General features: G+C 43.7%; 1 protein-coding gene across 1 annotated transcript in view; it reads right to left on the bottom strand.

Annotated features, from left to right (window-relative positions):
- TGM7 (transglutaminase 7) overlaps nt 1–19,935 on the bottom strand; it is a 29,312-nt gene extending 9,377 nt beyond the window's left edge. Inside the window, exons 1-11 of the mRNA XM_047863023.1 lie at nt 19,828–19,935; nt 16,655–16,721; nt 13,814–13,996; nt 12,903–13,148; nt 12,189–12,307; nt 10,194–10,322; nt 9,928–10,105; nt 7,278–7,416; nt 2,465–2,568; nt 1,874–2,116; nt 114–440 (exon numbers count right to left, since the gene is read on the bottom strand). Of these exons, the coding sequence (XP_047718979.1) occupies nt 114–440; nt 1,874–2,116; nt 2,465–2,568; nt 7,278–7,416; nt 9,928–10,105; nt 10,194–10,322; nt 12,189–12,307; nt 12,903–13,148; nt 13,814–13,996; nt 16,655–16,721; nt 19,828–19,935 (1,843 nt within the window). The remainder of the gene's footprint in view (nt 1–113; nt 441–1,873; nt 2,117–2,464; nt 2,569–7,277; nt 7,417–9,927; nt 10,106–10,193; nt 10,323–12,188; nt 12,308–12,902; nt 13,149–13,813; nt 13,997–16,654; nt 16,722–19,827) is intronic.
- Between the last annotated feature and the right edge of the window lie 898 nt (nt 19,936–20,833).

Genomic DNA, 20,833 nt, shown 5'->3' with positions numbered 1-20,833 from the left:
GTGTGTTGGGGTGCAGGGATCTCTGTGTAATCTGGCTGAACCATCCCAGCTTTGTTCATGACCCCACAGCTCCCATCCCTATAGGTGATTTTCCAGGCCTTGTTCATACTCACCCTCCCCAAAGTCCAGGTTCAAGTGCACTGTTTGCCTCCAGAGGGGCTCCCGGGTGCCACCCTGGTGCAGCAGGGCCTGTGCGCAGAAGTGCACCACCAGTCTGATGGGACCCCGCGGGTGGACTCTGTCTGGCACCCTCAGGGCATGCAGCTTCAGCAACAGGTCCTGGCCCCACTCAGGCATCCTGGTCAGGTGAAGCTGCAGCTGGGCTGGCTGATCCTGAGACCCCCTGGACCCCAGCAGATCCAGGAAGGGTGAGGAGGCCCTTCCTGGGCCCAGCATTTTCTGGGAAGCCTTCATGAACACAGATCGCTCCTCAGGGGATCCTGGCAGAAAGGAGAGCCAGGAAAGACCTCAGTAAGGAGGGGTTGAGAGGACCAGTGGCCTTCTTTGGGAAACAAGCCACCCAGAAACTTCCAGCTCCCTTCCCAAAGGGAAGCTACATAAGGAGACAATACAGCATCGTGGCTGAGAACAGGGGATTGGTATATTGCTTGGTGCTGCATTCAAATCTTGCTCAGCTAGGTGTCCCTTAATCCCTTGGTGCCCAATTCTTTCATTTATAACCCAGATATATCTCCTTGCCTCATAGAGTTGCCAAAAATTTGAGTTAAATGAGTTGCTGAATATAAGTACCCAGTACTGTTCTTTGTCATCAGTATTGTCACCATCATCACTGTCATCATCATCATCAAAGCCAAAGGCTTCCCCCCCTCCCCCACCGCATCAACATCCTCACTTCTAAAATACATGCTCAAGAGACTCTTAAAAACTGAGAACAAACTGAGGGTTGATGGGGGGTTGGGAGGGAGGGGAGGGTGGGTGATGGGTATTGAGGAGGGCACCTTTTGGGATGAGCACTGGGTGTTGTATGGAAACTGACAATAAATTTCGTATATTGAAGAAAAAAATAAAATAAAATAAAAGGTAAAAAAAATAAAATAAATAAAATACATGCTCAAATCTTTTAAGTGGGTCTTCCTCTCTTGCTCCTGGGGTCTACTCAACATTCAGGTTGAACTCCAACTTATCCCAAATTGTGGACTTCTCTAGTAAAGTTACTATGCACCAGAGGCATTGCTCCAAGTGCTTTCTCTGTATACTCAGCTGCCCTCACAATAGCCCTCTGAGGTATCATTAACCCATTTTACAGATGAGGAGGTGGAGGCACAGGGATGTTAAGAACACATCCAGGCTTATACCACTAGAACATAGCAGTACCAACACAGCAGCATTGTTGGTACTCAGGCAGCCTGATGCCACCCTGGCCTTCTCCACAGAGACATCTACTCCCTTCCACAGGCCAGGTGTCCTTCCTTTCCCTCCTTAAGTGTCCACCTCCCTCCTTGCTGCCACCCCCACTGCCATGATGTAAGGGGACCATGATATGACCCTAGGACAGAGTTGCCATAATAATAAAGAACATTCCATTTGAATTTCAGGTAAATTTGAATTTCAGATATACAATAATTTTTGTTTAAGTATATTACATGCTATATTTGGGACACACTTATACTAATGAAATATTTGCTTATCTGAACTGATCTCGAATTCAGATTTAACTGGGCACTCTGTTTTTATTTTCTCAGTCCAGCAGCCCTAGGCCCACATGGCCAGGGTCCAAGAAAGCCCCTGGGAGTTTGCGATGAGGAGTAGGTGATCAGGTGGTGTTGGTTTTAACAGGCATGAGCCATTCTCACTGGGAAGAACACAACAGACGTCATGTCCACCCACCCTGAAACCCCAGGGCCCCAAGCACCTTCTGGATACTTGTAGGAGCTGGTAATGTTCTGTCGCTTAGCCGACCCTACCATCTTGGTGCTGATTTCCTTCCCAATGGAATGGGTATTATGGTCCAGGATTTCCTGGGCCTGACCATCTCTGAAGAGCCAAATGACTTCATCAGCATTCACCTCGGCGTACACAAATGGGGTGTCATAGGGCAGGTGAACCTCCCCTTCCCTGATGGCCTTCACAGAAGCAGGGCCGCAGCAGAATATCCCTGTGGAAGGAACAGAAGTTGAGGACAGCTGACAGCTGCTAGCATGTGGACTGGGCCGGCTGGTGGTGGCGAGGGCAGGTAAGGGGATGGGATGGAGAAAACCCTCACACACCGAGTGCTCTCAGGTTCCCACAAATTCATCAGATCCTCACAGCCACCTGTGGCATTTATCAGCTTCCCCACTTTGCAGGTGAGAAAACAAGGTCCTGCAAGTCATCTGGGTCACCCAGCTGAAGGCAATGAAGTGAGAAAAAATACTACCCCTTTCTGGCCTCCTGCTCATGTGATCAGTCCCCCTGCTTAGCCCCCCCACGGAGCCCAGATCCTTCCACAGTGGCCCTCACTCACCGCTGCTGGTTTGCTGGGGAGTGGGGTCCAGAACTTGCCACCCATTGTATCCTGGTGGGAGATCTTTCCGGATCATCCAGCACTCATTCCAGACATGGAAATTCCTGCAGAGAAGAGTAAGGAAATGAAGATTCACATTTTCCTGGATTTGTCAGGTATCAGACACTATATTGAGTGCTTTATATTGTTGTTTTTAAATTTTAAAATGTAATTGACATACTATATTGTATTATTTTCAGGTGTACAACATAGTGATTTAACATTTGTATAAATTATGAAGTGATCACCCATGAAAAATCTAGATACCATATGGCACTGTATAAAGTTGTTATGTACTAATTATATCCCCCCCCTTTTTTTTACTCTCTATTTGGAAGTAATTTCAAGCTTACAGTAAAGTTGCAAGAATAGTACAAAAAATGCCCAAGGGTGCCTGGGTGGCTCAATCAGTTAAGCGTCAGACTTCAGCGCAGGTCATGATCTCACAGTTCCTAAGTTCAAGCCCCGCACTGAGCTCTGTGCTGACAGCTCAGAGCCTGGAGTCTGCTTTGGATTCCAGGTCTCCCTCTCTCTCTGCCCCCCCTCCCCCGCTCATGTCTCTGTCTCTCTTTCAAAAATAAATAAACATTTTTAAAAATTACAAAAAATACCCATATACCCAAGTTATCTATCATTAACATTTCGCTTCATTTGCTTTACCATTGGGTTTCTTTCAGTATGGATTTGAAGATTATCAATACATTTTTTCTTTTGTTTTTTACTTCAGTGTGTATTTTCTAAGAATAGAGATCTTCCCTTACAGTTATCAACCCCACGCATTTCTTATTGATATAATATTTTTATCTAATTTACTGTCTATATTTCAATTTTATCAATCAACCAAATATTGTCCTATTTATTTATTTATTTATTTTTAATTTACATCCAAGTTAGTATATAGTGCAACAATGATTTCAAGAATAATGCATCTCACCCATTTAGCCCATTCCACCTCCCACAACCCTTCCAGCAACCCTCTGTTTGTTCTACATATTTAATAGTCTCTTATGTTTTGTCCCCCTCCCTGTTTTTATATTATTTTTGCTTCCCTTCTCCTATATTCATCTGTTTTGTATCTTAAAGTCCTCATATGAGTGAAGTCATATGATATTTGTCTTTCTCTAATTCCGCTTAGCATAATACTTCTAGTTCCATCCACGTAGTTGCAAATGACAAGATTTCATTCTTTTTCATTGCCGAGTAATACTCCATTATGTATATATCTACCACATCTTTTTTTTTTATTTTTTAGCTTTTAATTTACATCCAAATTAGCTAGCATATAGTGCAACAATGATTTCAGGAGCAGATTCCTAATTCCCATTACCCATTTAGCCCATCCCCCCTCCCACAACCCCTTCAGTAACCCTGTTTGTTCTCCATATTTAAGAGTCTCTTATGTTTTGTCCCCCTCCCTGTTTTTATATTATTTTTGCTTCCCTTTCCTTATGTTCATGTGTTTTGTATCTTAAAGTCCTCATATGAGTGAAGTCATATGATATGTCTTTTTCTGACTAATTTCACTTAGCATAATACCCTCCAGTTCCATCTGCGTAGTTGCAAATGGCAAGATTTCATTCTTTTTGATTGCTGAGTAATACTCCATTGTATATATATACCACATCTGCTTTATCCATTCATCCATCGATGGACATTTGGGCTCTTTCCATACTTTAGCTATCGTTGATAGTGCTGCTATAGACACTGGGGCGCATGTGCCCCTTCAAAACAGCATACCTGTATCCTTTGGATAAATACCTAGTAGTGCAATTGCTGGGTCGTAGAGTAGTTCTATTTTTAATTTTTTGAGGAATCTCCATACTGTTTTCCAGAATGGCTGCACCAGTTTGCATTCCCACCAGGAGTGCAAAAGAGATCTTCTCTCTCTGCATCCTTGCCAACATCTGTTGTTGCCTGAGTTGTTAACGTTAGCCATTCTGACAGGTGTGAGGTGGTATCTCATTGTGGTTTTGATTTGTATTTCTCTGATGATGAGTGATGTTGAGCATTTTTTCATGTGTTGGTTGGCCATCTGGATGTTGAACTTCTTTGGAGAAGTGTCTATTCATGTCTTTTGCCCATTTCTTCACTGGATTATTTGTTTTTTGGGTGTTGAGTTTGATAAGTTCTCTATAGATTTTGGATACTAACCCTTTATCTGATATGTCATTGGCAAATATCTTCTCCCATTCCGTCGGTTGCCTTTTAGTTTTGCTGATTGTTTCCTTTGCTGTGCAGAAGCTTTTTATTTTGATGAGGTCCCAACAGTTCATTTTTGCTTTTGTTTCCCTTGCCTCTGGAGAAATGTTGAGTAAAAATTTGCTGCAACCAAGGTCAAAGAGTTTCTTGCTTGCTTTCTCCTTGAGGATTTTGATGGCTTCCTGTCTTATGTTTAGGTCTTTCATCCATTTTGAATTTATTTTTGTGTATGGTGTAAGAAAGTGGTCCAGGTTCATTTTTCTGCATGTCACTGTCCAGTTTTCCCAGCACCACTTGCTGAAGAGACTGTTTTTATTCCATTGGATATTCTTTCCTGCTTTGTCAAAGATTAGTTGGCCATACATTTGTGGGTCCATATCTGGGTTCCCTATTGTGTTCCATTGATCTGAGTGTCTGTTTTTGTGTCAGTACCATACTGTCTTGATGATTATGGCTTTGTAATGCAGCTTGAAGTCCGGGATTGTGATGCCTCTAGCTTTGGTTTTCTTTTTCAAGATTGCTTTGGCTATTTGGGGTCTTTTCTGGTTCCATACAAATTTTAGGACTGTTTGTGTTAGCTCTGTGAAGAATGCTGGTATTTTGATAGGGATTGCATTGAATATGTAGATTGCTTTGGGTAGTATTGACATTTTAAAAATACTTGTTCTTCCTATCCAGGAGCATGGAATCTTTTTCCATTTTTTTTTTTTTTTGTGTCTTCAATTTCTTTCATAAGCTTTCTATAGTTTTCAGTGTATAGATTTTTCACTTCTTTGGTTAGGTTTATTCCTAGGTATTTTATGGGTTTGTATGCAATTTTAAATGGGATCAATTCCTTGATTTCTCCTTCTGTTGCTTCATTGTTGGTGTATGGGAATGCAACCAATTTCTGTGCATTGATTTTATATCCTGTGACTTTGCTGAATTCATGGATCAGTTCTAGCAGGTTTTTGGTGGAATTTTTTTGATTTTCCATATAGAGTATCATGTCATCTGCAAAGAGTGAAAGTTTGACCTCTTCCTGACTGATTTGGATGCCTTTTATTCCTTTGTGTTGTCTGATTGCTGAGGCTAGGACTTCCAATATTATGTTGAATAATAGTGGTGAGAGTGGACATCCCTGTCTTGTTCCTGACCTTAGGGGGAAAGCTCTCAGTTTTTCCCCATTGAGGATGGTATTAGCATTGGGTCTTTCATATATGGATTTTATGATCTTGAGGTATGATCCTTCTATCCCTACTTTCTTGAGGGTTTTTATCAAGAAAGGATGCTGTATTTTGTCAAATGCTTTCTCTGCATCTACTGAGTGGATCATGTGGTTCTTGTCCTTTCTTTTATTGATGTGATGAATCACATTGATTGTTTTGTGGATATTGAACCAACCCTGCATCCCAGATATAAATCCCACTTGGTCATGGTGAATAATTTTTTTCATGTATTGCTGGATCCAGTTGGCTAGTATCTTGTTGAGGATTTTTGTGTCCATGTTCATTAGGGAAATTGGTCTATAGTTCTCCTTTTTAGTTAGGTCTTTGTCTGGTTTTGGAATCAAGGTAATGCTGGCTTCATAGAAAGAGTTTGGAAGTTTTCCTTCCATTTCTATTTTTTGGAACAGCTTCAAGAGAATAGGCATTAACTCTTTAAATGTTTGGTAGAATTCGAATAGTGTCCTTTATTACATTCTTTACCACCCAGTCTAGGATCACACATTGCATTTAGCTGTCCTGTCTCCTTTGTCTACCTTGATCTGGAGCAGTTTCTCAGCCTTTGTTTTATTACATTGAAATTTTGAATTCAGTATTTATTTGCCAGAGCTATATTCATTTTGAGCTTATCTGAGGCTTTCTCATGATTAGATTCAGGTTATGCATTCACACACCAAACGCTACATAAGTGATATAGCCTTCTCAGATACACCACTGCTGATTGAATCGGGGGTTCTTCAGCCCTTTAGGAACTCAGAGCGGGAGGGGCTCCAAGGATTGCCACTAGTTCTCACGCAACCCAAAGATCTGACCTGGAAACTGGCTGGAAAAGGAAAAACATGACACCAGATTTACAGTACAGCAGAGGAGTAGGGAGCCAGGGGAAGAGATCAGAGATCCAGAAATGAAGGCACATACACACACACACACACACACACACACACACACACACACGCAGAGAGGGAGTGAGGTGGATAGAGGAAGGAACAGGAGAGACTGAGGAAGTGGACAAAAACAGCAAGTGCAGGCTTTGCCCGAGGAGAAACAGAGAATGGCACAAACAAATGGCTCAAAGAAGGAAGAGTCGTCTGTAAGATGCATAAAGATTTTGAAGTTAGTGTTCACAGAACACAAAATCAATTTTTTTGGTTGTGGGCTTCAGAATGTTATCCCATAGTCTTATATTTCTGAAGGGAGTTTAGTGTGATGATGTAATTAGCCAGAACAGTCTCCTAGGTTAGGGAATTGCTCTCTGGGCACCAGCAACAAGATAAAGGATGATATTGCCTCAAAAGTAGAGAGAACCAGGTCAGAGCTTCCTTACCCTTCCTGACATGGAGCAGAGATGTGTTTGAGATGGTGTCCCTTACCATATTTTGTCTCGCTTCTGAGTAGGCAGCATCTCTGCATTTTGGTCATAGTAGGTGTCGACAGTCAAGTTCCTGTCCATGTTGTGTGCAGAACGAAAATTGGAAACCACACGGGTTGGAACACCTAAACATCTCATTACTAAAGAGAAAGAAAACATGGAGAATCACTGAGTTCATTTCAAGCAGAATCGTTAGCTCCGCATGCATGCTTTCTAACTTTTAAGCTGGAGGAGAGAAAGAAGGCCAAGATTCTTGCAGATCCATACCTGTAAGTCCTTTATTCTCAAAGCACTAAACCCAGGCCCAGAACCCTGCTGCCTACCTGCCCCATTGATGGTCTCCATCCCACTAGGAAAAAGAAATCGTTTGAAGGTTACTTAAAACAACAATAAGCAACTCAATTTATTATTTAGTGCTTTTTCCATTCAGCAGCTTTCCAGATTAAAAACAGAGAACCTAAAACATTTGCTAATTTGAAAGAAAATAAAAAACTTCAGGCCTTGTGGCCTGTTTTTAGAAGAGAAGCTGTGTGGCTTAACTTCTCTGGGCCTTAGTCTCCTTGTGTGTAACAAAATAAGGAATTGAAACAGATGATTTTCAATTCTGAAATTCTGAATCTGTAATTCTACTGAAATACAAAGATTTGGAGGAGGTAAGAAAGAAATCAGAGAAAGGATAGAAGGGCAAGATGGACATAGAAGTAACTGGAAGACATCGGAGACAGAGGGAACTTGCTTGTACAATGAGGCAATAGCCATCCCTGATAAGGCAACAGCATCCTCTTGTGGCATCTCAGGATAGTACTACAAAGGCTTCTTAATGCTGAGTAAAGATCTTTTTCTTTTTTTTTTAATGTTTTATTTATCTTTGAGAGAGCTCAAGCTGGGGAGGGGCAGAGAGAGAGGAAGACAGGATCTGAAGCGGGCTCTGTGCTGATAGCGGCAAACCCAATGCAAGGCTTAAACTCATGAATCTTGAAATCATGCCCTGAGAGCCGAAGTTGGACGCTCAACCTACTGAGCCACCCAGGTGCCCCCAAAACTGAGTTAAGATCTTAAGATTTCACTTAAGTAGTTAAGATCTACTCACACAAAGCAGATATTACACCACCTACACCACCACCACACCCAAGCGTAAGGGCGCGCACACACACACACACACACACACACACACACACACACACACATCTTCCCAAGGCCAAGTAAAATCAAGCCAAGAGCCAGATGTGACCTTTGGAACATAGGTCTCCACCTCAGCCAGCGAGGCGAGGAGTTCAGACAAGTTTATCCTATCCCTCTCCAGCTCAGGACCAGCAGTGGGTGCCTCCTGAGGCTGCTGGGAGGATTATAGTGCTTTGAAAAGTAAGAGGACTATTGAGATTGACCAATCTTTTTGTTACAATTGATTCAAGAGTCCCAAAGGGAGCCAGCCATGTGCTCACAGTCACTTCTCTACTCCCAGCACATCTCCTGAGCTTTTCATAACCTCTCTGAAGGGGTGACAGCTAGATCAGGACTGCAAGTGGCCAGAGGCTGTGTGGTGGGAGCAGCTGTCCCCTTCCTCAATGGCCCCAGAACTTTAGGGCCTGGGAGTGGGGAGAGGCTTCAAGACGGAGTAAGGATGCAGACCTAGACCTTCTCCCTCTCATCCCAGGGCCTAAGGGCCCAAGCTCTCCTCTACAACACCTGCCTAACCAGGGACTTCCCAGCCCAAGACAACTGTGGCCATATTAAATGCTGGTGCTGTGCTGAGCATTTTCCAGGGAAAATGAATGAGCAAAGTGAGGTCACTCTGTTTGAATACTCAGATTTAAACATCTCGTCTATCTGTAGCACCTGTACATATCTGCCAAGCTATGCTGCCCCTCTCAGAAAAATCTAGAACTTTGTCTTTGGCCCCTGTCTCTGTCTTCTCTGTTCTTTGCTCCCTCATCCTCCAATTCAGAGTCAGCCCATTCACTCAGCAAACACTGAGCATCACAACACAACAGGTAGCATGTGTAAGGTACTCCTGCCTTGCATGGGGCAAGACAGGCAGACACCTCAGTATTCTGTCTTTCCCTCATCCTCACAGATAATCCGATCAACACCTTTGCACTAAATCGTAAATAAATGGTAATGCAAAAAACACTGATGCTCCATGTGGGTAGTTAGCAAAGTAGCAAATCTCCTATTGTAACTCCTCAAGAAACTCTCCAAGAAGTATTTGGGAGCCGCCAGCTCTGCCTACAGGTGAGATCAGACTTTCTCAGATCATTTGCTTGTACTTCAAGCTTCCCCCAGCTGTCCCTGACTCCAGGCTCACCAGGAGCTGAGAAACGTGAGCAGTGGCAGAGAGAAGCTGCCTTTGCTTCCACTTTGGGGCCACACTCTTCTTTATCCAAGTGACCATTTTAATAGTCTAACTGCCATCAAGGAGACTGCAGAATGATTGTGACGGGTCAACCTCCCTCCTAGGAAAATATGCAAGAGTCCCCAAGAGTATGGAGTGTGCTGGGTGAGAGTCCCTGTGTGCACCATCTCTTAGCTGTGGGGCTATGGTCAGGCCCCAGTTAACTTATGTGAAAATGGAGATAACCAGAGCCCGACTTCAAAGGGTCATCCCAAAAATTAAATGAATGCTTTTGCATCCCCATCTCTCCCTCACTCACCTGTGCACATCACAGCTGCAAAGACCCAGCACTGTCCATACTTCACAGGCTGCCTGCCCCTGGCTAACCACTGCCGCAGGATGGCTACGCTGCCATTCCACTCCAGCGGGCTGACCCCCCTGGAGTAGTCCTCTCCCCAGTTTCCCTGCAGCACACCGTTGTCATCGTTGCTGTTGATCTGCAAAGGACAGACAGGCGGGTCCCCACAGTGCCCTAGGGAAGCTCAGATTGTCCTCAGACAGGGCCGGGAGAGCTTCTGTGCTTACCATAGCGCTCACCACCCTGCAGACGTACACAGGGTCATTCCGCTGGGAGTAGTCTTTGGATGGGTTCTCTAAAAAGTACAGGCTCTTGTTCAAGATCTCAAAGCAGATATCTATGATGTCCTCTTCAAACTTCCAAGTGATTTCAAGGGAGAGAAAAGAGAAGAGCGTCCTAAAACTTCAAGTCAATAACACAGGCTTTGAGGGATGGTGTATATGTGCTGGAGATGAGGATGGGGTTAAATATAAGACAAGGTCCTGCCTTCAAAGAGCTTATAAGTCAAATTGGGAGTGTATGAGATTCAGAATTCTGGAAAATGAACCTGAGTGGCTCTAATGGAAAATGCAAACAGAATTTGGAGGTGAGGGATCCCTGTTGACAAGAGATCAGAGAAGGCCATTAGCACCAGTAGGCTTGGAAGGGCAAGGTAGACAGGAAGAGAGCAGGGTGGGGATGTTCACCTGAGGTCTTTGAGTATGGTGCTGCCCAGGACAGGGGCTTAGAGGTTCTCATTTCTGGAGGACATGAGGGAGTAGGAAAGACCAGATGGATAAAAACAGGGCAGCTGTGAGAGGTGAGGGAGAAGAGTATGGGAGCCTTGAAATCAAGTAGAGGAGTTTAGCTGTAGCTGGGAACCCAGAAGAAGCCAGTGTAGGTTCATGACATAAGTTTATAACATATACTTGATACATATGCCTATGTGAAGTATGGAGAATGCTGGCTCTTTGCAGCTGTGATGTGCACAGGTGAGTGAGGGAGAGGTGGGGATGCAGACATATGTCTCTGTTTCAAAAAATCACACAAATTGTCACAGTTGGAGCACACAGTCTCCCCACTCCCTCCCCACCACCCTCCTGGTGAGTGTGGATGGGGCTGAGATGTCAGTGGGAGGGAGGCAGAAAGTATACCAGTCATATTTACTGGTTGAAAGTGGAAAAGTTGCCCAGAGCCAAAGGTCCTGCCATTTGTACACTGACAGGATATTTGATGTTATTAAAGAATTGTCGTTTATTTTTTCAGTTATGATAATGTTCACTTTTTCAGGAAGAGTTTTTATCTTTTAGAGCTATAATCAAAGTATTACTCTATTAAATGATGTGGTATCTATAAATTCCTTTCAAAACTTCCAGTGATGAGTTTGGTGGGATGGGGACAGTACAAACCAGGGACAGGCAAACTTTTTCTGTAAAGGACCAGATAGTAAGTATTTTAGCTTTAGCAGGCTGTGGGGTCTCTGTCTCAGCTACACAACTCTACCACTGTAGCATTAACACAGCCACAGGTGATACTTAAGTGAATGAGCATGGCTGTGTCCCCGTAAAATGTCATTTATGGGCACCATAGCTTGAACTTCATATAATTTGCATATCACAAAAAATTTTTTAGTTCTTTTTCAACAACTTAAAAACACGAAAACCATTTTAACTCATGAACCACACAAGAACAGTCAGTGGACTCTAGTTTGCGAACCCCTGGTATAGATGGAATAAGATTCACCATAAATTGCTCGTTACTAGAGCTGAGAGACAGGTTCATTTTAGTATCCTGTCTACTTGGATAATGTTTTAAGTTTTTTATATAAAATATTAAAAACTTGAAAGATATCTCCCCTTCCTTCCTTCCCCCTCTTACTGGTTGGGAAATTGGCCCTGCACCACACACTGTGACATTTGTTAGTGGCCTTTTGTGAGCTAATAGAGTTGATTAAGAACCAGCGTAAGTTGGGGCGCCTGGGTGGCGCAGTCGGTTAAGCGTCCGACTTCAGCCGGGTCACGATCTCGCGGTCCGTGAGTTCGAGCCCCGCGTCAGGCTCTGGGCTGATGGCTCAGAGCCTGGAGCCTGTTTCCGATTCTGTGTCTCCCTCTCTCTCTGCCCCTCCCCCCTTCATGCTCTGTCTCTCTGTCCCAAAAATAAATAAATAAATAAATAAAACGTTGAAAAAAAAGAACCAGCGTAAGGAGACCTGCCCCAGGCCCCGTTTCTGGTGACAGTATTACCTGCCCATAGTTCCAGGGCCAGGAGGTGATGAATCTTTCATGACCCTTGTAAACAAAGCCATAGTCCATCATGATATACTCCTGCAATAGTATTTCACTTGGCAGGTAGACATCATCCTCTGAGTGGTTGAGTAGGAGAGGGGGCAAAAGACAAACAGAGAAATAAAAAATAAATAAAATAAAGTAAAATACAGTAATGACAGTGTCTTGCTGGATAATAGGGGAAGGAATGGGTTGGTGGCAATAGAAATCGAAACTGGACCCCTTAAAAGTCTATAATGCTCTTCTAGAGTCCAGTGATATAATCTGTACTTTAAAACATAATGATTATCATTCCCTAATTGTAAAAGTGGAAAGCCTATTGTAGAGACTTGGAAAATATGGATGACGGAATGCAGATAATGAAAATCACTCATTCCCACTACTCACAGACACCCACCACTACAGTTTGGTATATTCCTGCCACTCTTTGTGTCCACGTACATGTAATACAATTAAGATCACACTGTGTTCCATTCCCTAATCTCTTTCACTGCATATCACACCACAAGCATTTTCATCATGCCATTACAATTCTTTTTTTAAAGATGGTTTTCAGTGAGCACATGGTATGGCATAGATAAGCAGCTTTTATCTTCTGGGCTTTCTCAGAAGAACCTCTCTGAGCCTTCCTAGTGGATCAGGTTGTCATTACAGCCTGCGAAGCAGTTGTACCTGCATTCCAAGGGTTAAAAAGCAGGATGAAAGTTCCCAATGGGTGAGTCACACTGTGACCCTGGCCCTGAGAGATCTCTATCTTCAGAGTGTAGGGACCAATGACTGCATTGGATGGTGTAAAAAGGGAGACGAAGAGTGAGTTGGTGTCAATGGTGAAGTCAGAAGCACTCCAGACATTCCCTTGTCGAGCCTGGGTAAGGGAGAAGGTGGCTCGGGTTCCCAGCAACTCCGTGGGCGCTGGTCCTGTGTGAGAGACAAATGACCCCTCAGTGAGGTTTAATATCTATGTGACATGATTCCAGGGGGCTAGGAGGACCCTCACCTTCTTCCACCACTTGCTAATCCTTTTGGTTTAAGGCTTTTATTGCCACTGGATGTCTTTGAGCAAGCCACTGAAGATCTGTGGGCCTCAGGTATTTTTATCTGTAAAATGGGATCATCATAGTACCTGAAAGCTAAAACTCCTGTCATGGGGATTAAATTATATAATATATATGAAGTTTCAGCACAGTGCCTATTGTGCATTTAAAAATTGGCTGTTATCAGGGTGCCTGGGTGGCCCAGTTGGATAAACGTCTGACTCTTGATCTCAGCTCAGGTCATGATCTCACAGAGCCCCACATCAGGCTCTGCACAGAGCCTACTTGGGATTCTGTCTCTCCTTCTCTCTGCCCCTCGCCAGCTTGTGTTCTCTCTCTATCAAAGTAAATAAATAAACTTTAAAAAAATTGGCTGTTATGATCACAGTTTCAATTTGCTGAGTTGGCCAAATCTTTCCTTAATGTCACTTATCAGGTGAGCACTTAGAGGGTCCTGGGGATCCCAGGAAGAGGGAGGGGAGGGAGCACTCAAGAAGGGGAGGTGGGAGCCCTACAGGTGAATTTTGCCTTAGGGCAGGGTGAACTCACCTGTCTCAGCCACAAAGGTGAGGTAGTCTGTCCCAAAGTGGAAGGGTCGGCTGAAATGTAGTTGGAGCAGAAAGGACTGGCCCCGGCGTACAACAAGCCTCTTCAGGCCCATCTCCTGCGTGTGATGCTCCTGGTTGTTTCTTGGGCTCTGCAGGTCCACAGACCTGAACTTCAAGGCTGCCACTGGAGGGGTATCAGGAGAGGAGACAGGTCACTCACTGCCCAGCTGTGGATCCCCAGGTTCAACATCCCCCAACACTTCTCAATCATTTCTGCAGCACCTGGCTCTGACTTTGGTAGGATTACTGTCTACACCTGAGCCCTTCTGCCACCCCTGCCTGCTAGTTTCACAACTTAGCCTTGGCAGTTTAGCAGGCCCCAACCCTGGAGTGGGAAGATTATGATCCTGGTGACTGCACCTGGACCCAGAGCTATAGGGCTCAAAAATGAGGGCCCCAGGGGGCACCTGGGTGGCCCATTAGGTTAAGCATCTGACTTCAGCTCAGGTCATACTCTCAACATTTGTGAGTTCAAGTCCTGCATCGGGCTTTGTGCTGACTAGCTCAGAGCCTAGAGCCTGCTTCAGATTCTGTGTCTCCCTCCCTCTCTGCCCCTCCCTCCCTGGCACTCTGTCTCTCTCCCTCTCAAAAATAACTAAACATTAAAAAAAAAAAATTAGGGTCCCAGGAAGAGAAAGGTTTCCAGATAATTGACACTTAATCCATGAAGTCCCACCACATACTATTAACCACTTTTGTTGACAATCTTTCCAAAAGTTACTCTATTATCATGCTGATAGAAGAAAGAACATATTAGAATTTTGTATGAATTAAGTCAGTGAGCTGACTAGAGGCTGTGACCTCAGCTACAGGCAAGTCCCTGCTTAAGATGCTGGGTAGGTAGTTTCCTTCTCACCTCTCAGCCATGCTCTGGGTGTATGAGGGCACTGACTCTTCCCAGGATGCTACTGTGTGTGTACCTAGCGTACAGTTTAAAGACTCTCATAGCACAACTGGCCAGAGTGTGGGCTGTCACTATCTTAGCTCTGAGACCTTGAGCGAGTCACTTAATATCCAGAGACATCAGTGTCCTCAGCTGCAAAATAGAGACAGCGGTATTCCTACCCCATAGGGTCCATGTGAACATTGAGTGAAGATTCACAGGTAAAGGACTTCTGGTAGTGGCAGGTACGGAGTAAGCACTCAGTAATCATTAATTGCTCTTAGTGCTAGTAATGACACAGCCTCAGATTGTATTTGCTTTGTTATTTTTAAAAATTTTTTTAATGTTTATTTATTTTTGAGAGAGACAGAGACAGAATGCGAGTGGGTTGGGACAGAGAGAGAGGGAGACGAATCTGAAACAGGCTCCAGGCTCTGAGCTGTCAGCACAGAGCCCAACGCAGGGCTCGAACTCACGAGCTGCGAGATCATGACCTGAGCTGAAGTCGGACGCTCAACCGACTGAGCCACCCAGGTGCCCCGCTTTGTTATTTTTAAAAAAAAATTTAATGTTTATTTATTTTTACTTTTGAGAGAGAAAGAATGAGAGAGAGAGACAGCATGCGAGTGGGGGAGGGGCAGAGAGAGAGGGAGATGCACAATCCAAAGCAGGCTTCTCAGCTGTCAGTATAGAGTCCGACACAGGGCTTGAACCCACTGGGAGATCGTGACCTTAGCCAAAGTTGGACACTTAACCAACTGAGCCACCCAGGCGCCCCTGAGTCATTTTTGCTGGTGATATTTACTGCGCTTACTGTAAACAAAAATCCATTTGATCTTTTTCCCTAGTAGCACATCACTTTATCTCAGTGGTTCTCTAGTGGAGAAATTCTGTCCCCTGAAGGACATGTAGCAATGTCTGGATACATTTTTGGTTGTCACAACTTGGGGTAGAGGCCGGGGATGCTGCCAAACAGCATCCTAGAGGAAACACAAATTTTAGCACCTACCAGTTTTTGTGCCATTCACATTCTGAACTTCACACTGATGCTTTATGTTTTTGCTAAATTAGTTCACTTTGATAGTTTTGGCCCATCTTTCCTACCTGGCTGGAATTCTTAAATCCTTGTTCTTTCACCCAAATGCTTTATGTTGCCATCTGGGGACTGCCTAAACTGTTTTCCAGGTCTTCATCCAAGACATTGCTAATAAGATGGTTCTAAGCATTAGGGCTTAAGTCAGACACCAATGGAGTATCATGTTGGAGTTTTCTTCCAGGTTAATGCTAAGTTATTAGGAAATACTCTTTAAGTATAGTTGTTCAACTAGCTGTGACTACATCTGATACTTCATCTGAGGAAATGGGATTAAGTGTTTAAAATTTTCCTTCACGGCCTAAAATCAAATCCAACTTTCATATTTGTATCTTTCCCACAACCTTGTTAAACATTTGACTAAAAACAGAATGTGCGTGATGGCCCCTTGATCCCCCTTCTTGTAACCATCTTTCGTTGAGGCAGATTCAAAGATGAATCACTGGATCAAAGAGTACAAAGTTTTTAAACCTCTTATTGTAACTTAGGCACTTAAATAATTATATTATTGCAACCAGAGAAGTCAGGACGAGATCTAACACGGATGCCTTTGAGTTACTTAGCAGCATTTTTTAAACATCAGGTCCAATCCATTAGTAGTTTGCAAAATCAATTCAGAGAAATGTGACCAATATTTTTTTTAAATAGAAAATATCACAATGTAGCACACATAAGGAGAGGAAGAATAATTTTATGTGTAACTGGGTCACGATGTAAACTGTGGGTCAGAGTCAAAAAGTTTGAAAGCAACGGCCTAGATACTGATTGTATCTTATCTTTTCCTGAGGGACCTGACATTTTCATACCAGGAACTACGGAGCCTCCAAAGGAAGCTTCTCCACCCCATGTGTAATATCCAGTGGCTGTTCCACCCTGAAAGATCAGATACCCAAAAGAGGCAGTGAAGAGCACACAGAAGTGCTTACGTCACTTCCACAAGAGAGAACAGGACTGGGGGCAGCCTTTTCTGGGCTGCTGTCCACAGCTAGAAGCATACTTCTAAGGGCAGATCAATTCTCCCTTTACTCAGGCTGGGGTGGTTTGGGAAGGAAAGGGGAGGAGGAAGAAGGAAGATGCCTTCCTCTCCATGCCTAAGATTGCAGTGCGCAGAGAAAACTTATTGTCCATTGGAGACTCAGGTTTTCTTTTTTATGCCACTTAACACCATTATGCATTTGGCTCACTGAAGGCCTTTTCATGTCAGAAAGACAGTGACTTCAGAGAACAAGAGGGAGGTCCTTCAAGGGAGCAGGAAAAAAATTCAAAAACCAAAAGGATCAGGAAGAGGTTTAACAAAGCAGGAAATCAAGCAGAAGCAATTAGTAAAAACATGTCAATTCCCACAAGGCCTTCTTGCCTTGGCCATTGGCCCACCAGAGTTAATGACTTGAGCAAGAGGAGAGGAAGCCTTGGTCACATGATTCCCGGTGCTTGACTAATATAAAGACAAGGAAGGATCAAAATATACCCCCATGTATTATCATCCTGAAAATGTGTGGGGGCAGATGGGCAGTCATCTGCCTATTATGAGTTCTGAAGCTCCTGCCACCTGAGACCAAAACCTGAGGCAGCCCTACTCTCACAGACGACTCCATCTCTCCACTTGGGTCTTAGCTCAGAGGTACCTGTTGCACAGGGGCTTTCTTCAGCCACTGAACGTGATGCCCCACCTCCCACCCTATCATTCACCATCACAACACCCTTTTTTTTTTTAAATTTTGTTTTTAACGTTTATTTATTTTTGAGACGGAGAGAGACACAGCATGAACGGGGGAGGGGCAGAGAGAGAGGGAAACACAGAATCGGAAGCAGGCTCCAGGCTCTGAGCCATCAGCCCAGAGCCCGACGCGGGGCTCGAACTCGCGGACCGCGAGATTGTGACCTGAGCCGAAGTCGGACGCTCAACCAACTGAGCCACCCAGGCGCCCACACAACACCCTTTTTATTCTCTGCTGGGCACTTAATAGTATCTGGGATTATTTCCATGGAAGTAGAGACCTTGGCCATCTTCTCACTCCTGGATCCCCCCACACCTAGGATGGAGCATGGTTCCTAATTGCTGCTGATAATGGTCGCTAATGTTCACTGAATACCTACTACCTTCCAAGTACCATCCGAAGCATTTTATGTGTCTGAAATCATTTATGTTCTCACAACCATACTGTGATTGATGTGTTAATAGTGTTGCCCACATGCAGGAAGGTACAGGGTAGAGCTGCGGTTTGAACCCAGGTAGGTTGGCTCCAGAGCCTTCCCTCTTAATCTTCAAGGTCTCCTGCCTTCCCTAGGGAATGCTCTGAGATGTTTGCTGGTACAATGTGGGCAGCATGGGTAAAGTACTAGGAGACTAGCCTCACAGGACAGCAGTGGGGTTGTGGCGGAAGAGAAGGAGAAAACCCTCTGTGGGCAGCAGGGCCAGGATGGGGAGTGGGGGCTTGACTCAAGGCCAAGATGCTGCTGTTTGATCCACTACTAATGGGTATACCTACCCACAGTGGGAGGATAAAATGGTATACCTTTCTGAGGGCAACTCATCAATATTTATTATAAGAGAAAAGAGGGGTGCCTGGGTGGCTCAGTCGGTTGAGAGTCCAACTTCAGCTCAGGTCATGACCTCACAGTTCGCAAGTTCGAGTCCCACATCGGGCTCTGTGCTGATGGCTCAGAGCCTGAAGCCTGCTTCTGATTCTGTGTGTGTCTCTCTCTCTGTCCCTTCCCTGCTCACACTCTGTCTCTCTCTCTCAAAAATAAATAAACATTTAAAAGAAAAGAAAGCCTTAAAACATAAATACATTTGTGGCACAAATTCCTCTTCTGCGAATTTTTCCTAAAAAAAATCATAATTTATGTACAAAAATGTAAACATAAGGATGTTCAGTGCAACCTAAATATCCTATAGTAAGTGTTGGATACATAAACCTTATTCCTCTGATGTCAACATAACAAACAAAAAGAACAAAGAATATGGGGAAATAATTCATGAGGTATTAAAAAGTAACATAAAAAGACTAAAACCCAGTATGTTACAGATTATCTGTAGGTGGTGATATTATGGGAGATTTTTCTTTCCTTTGAGTTTTTTGGTATTGTCACACTTTTGCTTTGAACATGTATTCCTTTTGTATCAAGGAAAAGTGTTACGTTGATTAGAGGCGGGTTTCTGAGCAGGAGTGGCACCATCAAAGCTGTAGTTGAGGATTAATCCAGCTATGGTATGTAGCACAGACAGAGGGAAAAAAGTCTAGGGAGGGAAGGGCAGTGAGACTCTGTCGCAATAACCCAGGTAAAAAAAAAACTAAGAGGACCTAAACGAAAGTGTTGGCAAGAAGAAAAGAGGGACCGCCCTGTGTGTGCGAGGGACTGAAGCTCATGGTCATGTGGCAGGCTAATAATCACTTGAAATACCTTGACTTCCAGTGCTTCGTAAAGCTAGTTTGGGTGAAGACTGGGGCAGGTTAAAACAATCCACAGCCAGCAACATCCTAGGCAATCAGGCTACTGGCAAAAGACTGGAAAGCTCCAGACAGAGATGGCGAAGGGTAAATTATCCCAGGCACAGCCAGCAGTGAGAGCCAGCACCTGCCAGCAAATGTCAGGTGCACTTTGGCTCCTTCTCTTCTCCTGCTCTTGTCCCTGCACTTAGTCTAGCTTCTATGTCAGTGTCTTTTCTTTTCCCACTTCTCGTTATTGTTGGTTTGGGACTTTGATAAATACTTCATTCTTTTTCATTTCTTCCCTTTTAAAAAATGTAAAAGAATACATCTTTGAGCCCATGAAGATTCCTAAGTGATGAGATTACTGCAGAGTGTTTCTATGTTCCTTAGAATGTGCAAGAAGAAAAATATCTTATTATTTGAAGCTTCAAGTACAAATTTCTTCGTGAAATGTTCACTGTCCTCCACAATGTGGTCCCAACTTATCTATCCAATTTTATCTCACGGTAGCCTATAAACTTTGCTTCATGTTGTGGCCTCCAAACCTCTGGATGTAGGGATTGAGGAAGGACTCCAATCTCTACATCCCCACTGTCTCGATTTTTCCAGTAAAACTCAACATCCACCTTCTCCACGAAATCCTCCCCAAGCATTTTGGAACATGGAGATATCCTAGCACCGGTAGCAATAATTTTATAGCTGGGTAATATTTACTAAGTGTCTATAAGCCCCAGGCTTTATATACATTGTGTCCTTCTATCCCTATAACTACCCAACAAGATGTTATTAACTCCATATTATAGGTGAGCTGACAGAGGATCAGTGAGATTAAGTTAACTAGGTAGGTGTCACCTATAATAAGTGGCAAAATTGTCGTTCAAACATAGGCAGTTTGACTTCAGAGCCTAGATTTTAACCTCTGGCTTGTGGTGATGGTCTGGAGGTTTTCACTTTTTTTTTCCCCCTCATAAGTGAATATCCTGCTCTAGTCAAATGAATAAAGCTCCTAAGAGGAGCTGCTCTGGTGAAAGAGGTGGGGGAGGAGTCCCTCTGGCTTCTCTGTAGAGCCCTACCTGTCTAAAGAACACGGTGAAAACCACATATTCATCCCAACCTCCTCATCCTAAAATGTCAGCAGGTGCGATCAGAACCGGTTTCAGGGCCCACCTGTGTCTCTCTCTTCTCTGCAATTTCTCAGACTCTCAACCCTTATTTGTCAGTTAATTATGTACCACTAAGTCCTTTCTTTGAAACATTATTTTCCCTTAATGATATCTACATGAGTAGCAGTGTTGTGTGATTGTTAACAGCTAGTACTCAGCAATTCAAATAGCTGCTGGCAAAGGAGAAGTGTTCCCAGACTGGCTACCCAGGTTAAATCATTAGGTCTTTTGCAGCAAATGTAACAAAGGATTAATATCCATAATATGTAAACATTGCTATAAATATTAAGAAGTCTTCAGAGAAATGCAAACTATAACAATAATGAGATCTTATCTTTGATCCATTCAAAAATATTTAAAAGAATAATAATAGTGTATTCTGTGAAGT

This window comes from Prionailurus viverrinus, chromosome B3, assembly GCF_022837055.1.
Source record: "Prionailurus viverrinus isolate Anna chromosome B3, UM_Priviv_1.0, whole genome shotgun sequence".
In the NCBI taxonomy this organism is placed as follows: Eukaryota; Metazoa; Chordata; class Mammalia; order Carnivora; family Felidae; genus Prionailurus; species Prionailurus viverrinus.
The sequence above is the reverse complement of the archived record's forward strand: the minus strand, read 5'-3'. Positions and strand labels throughout refer to the sequence as shown.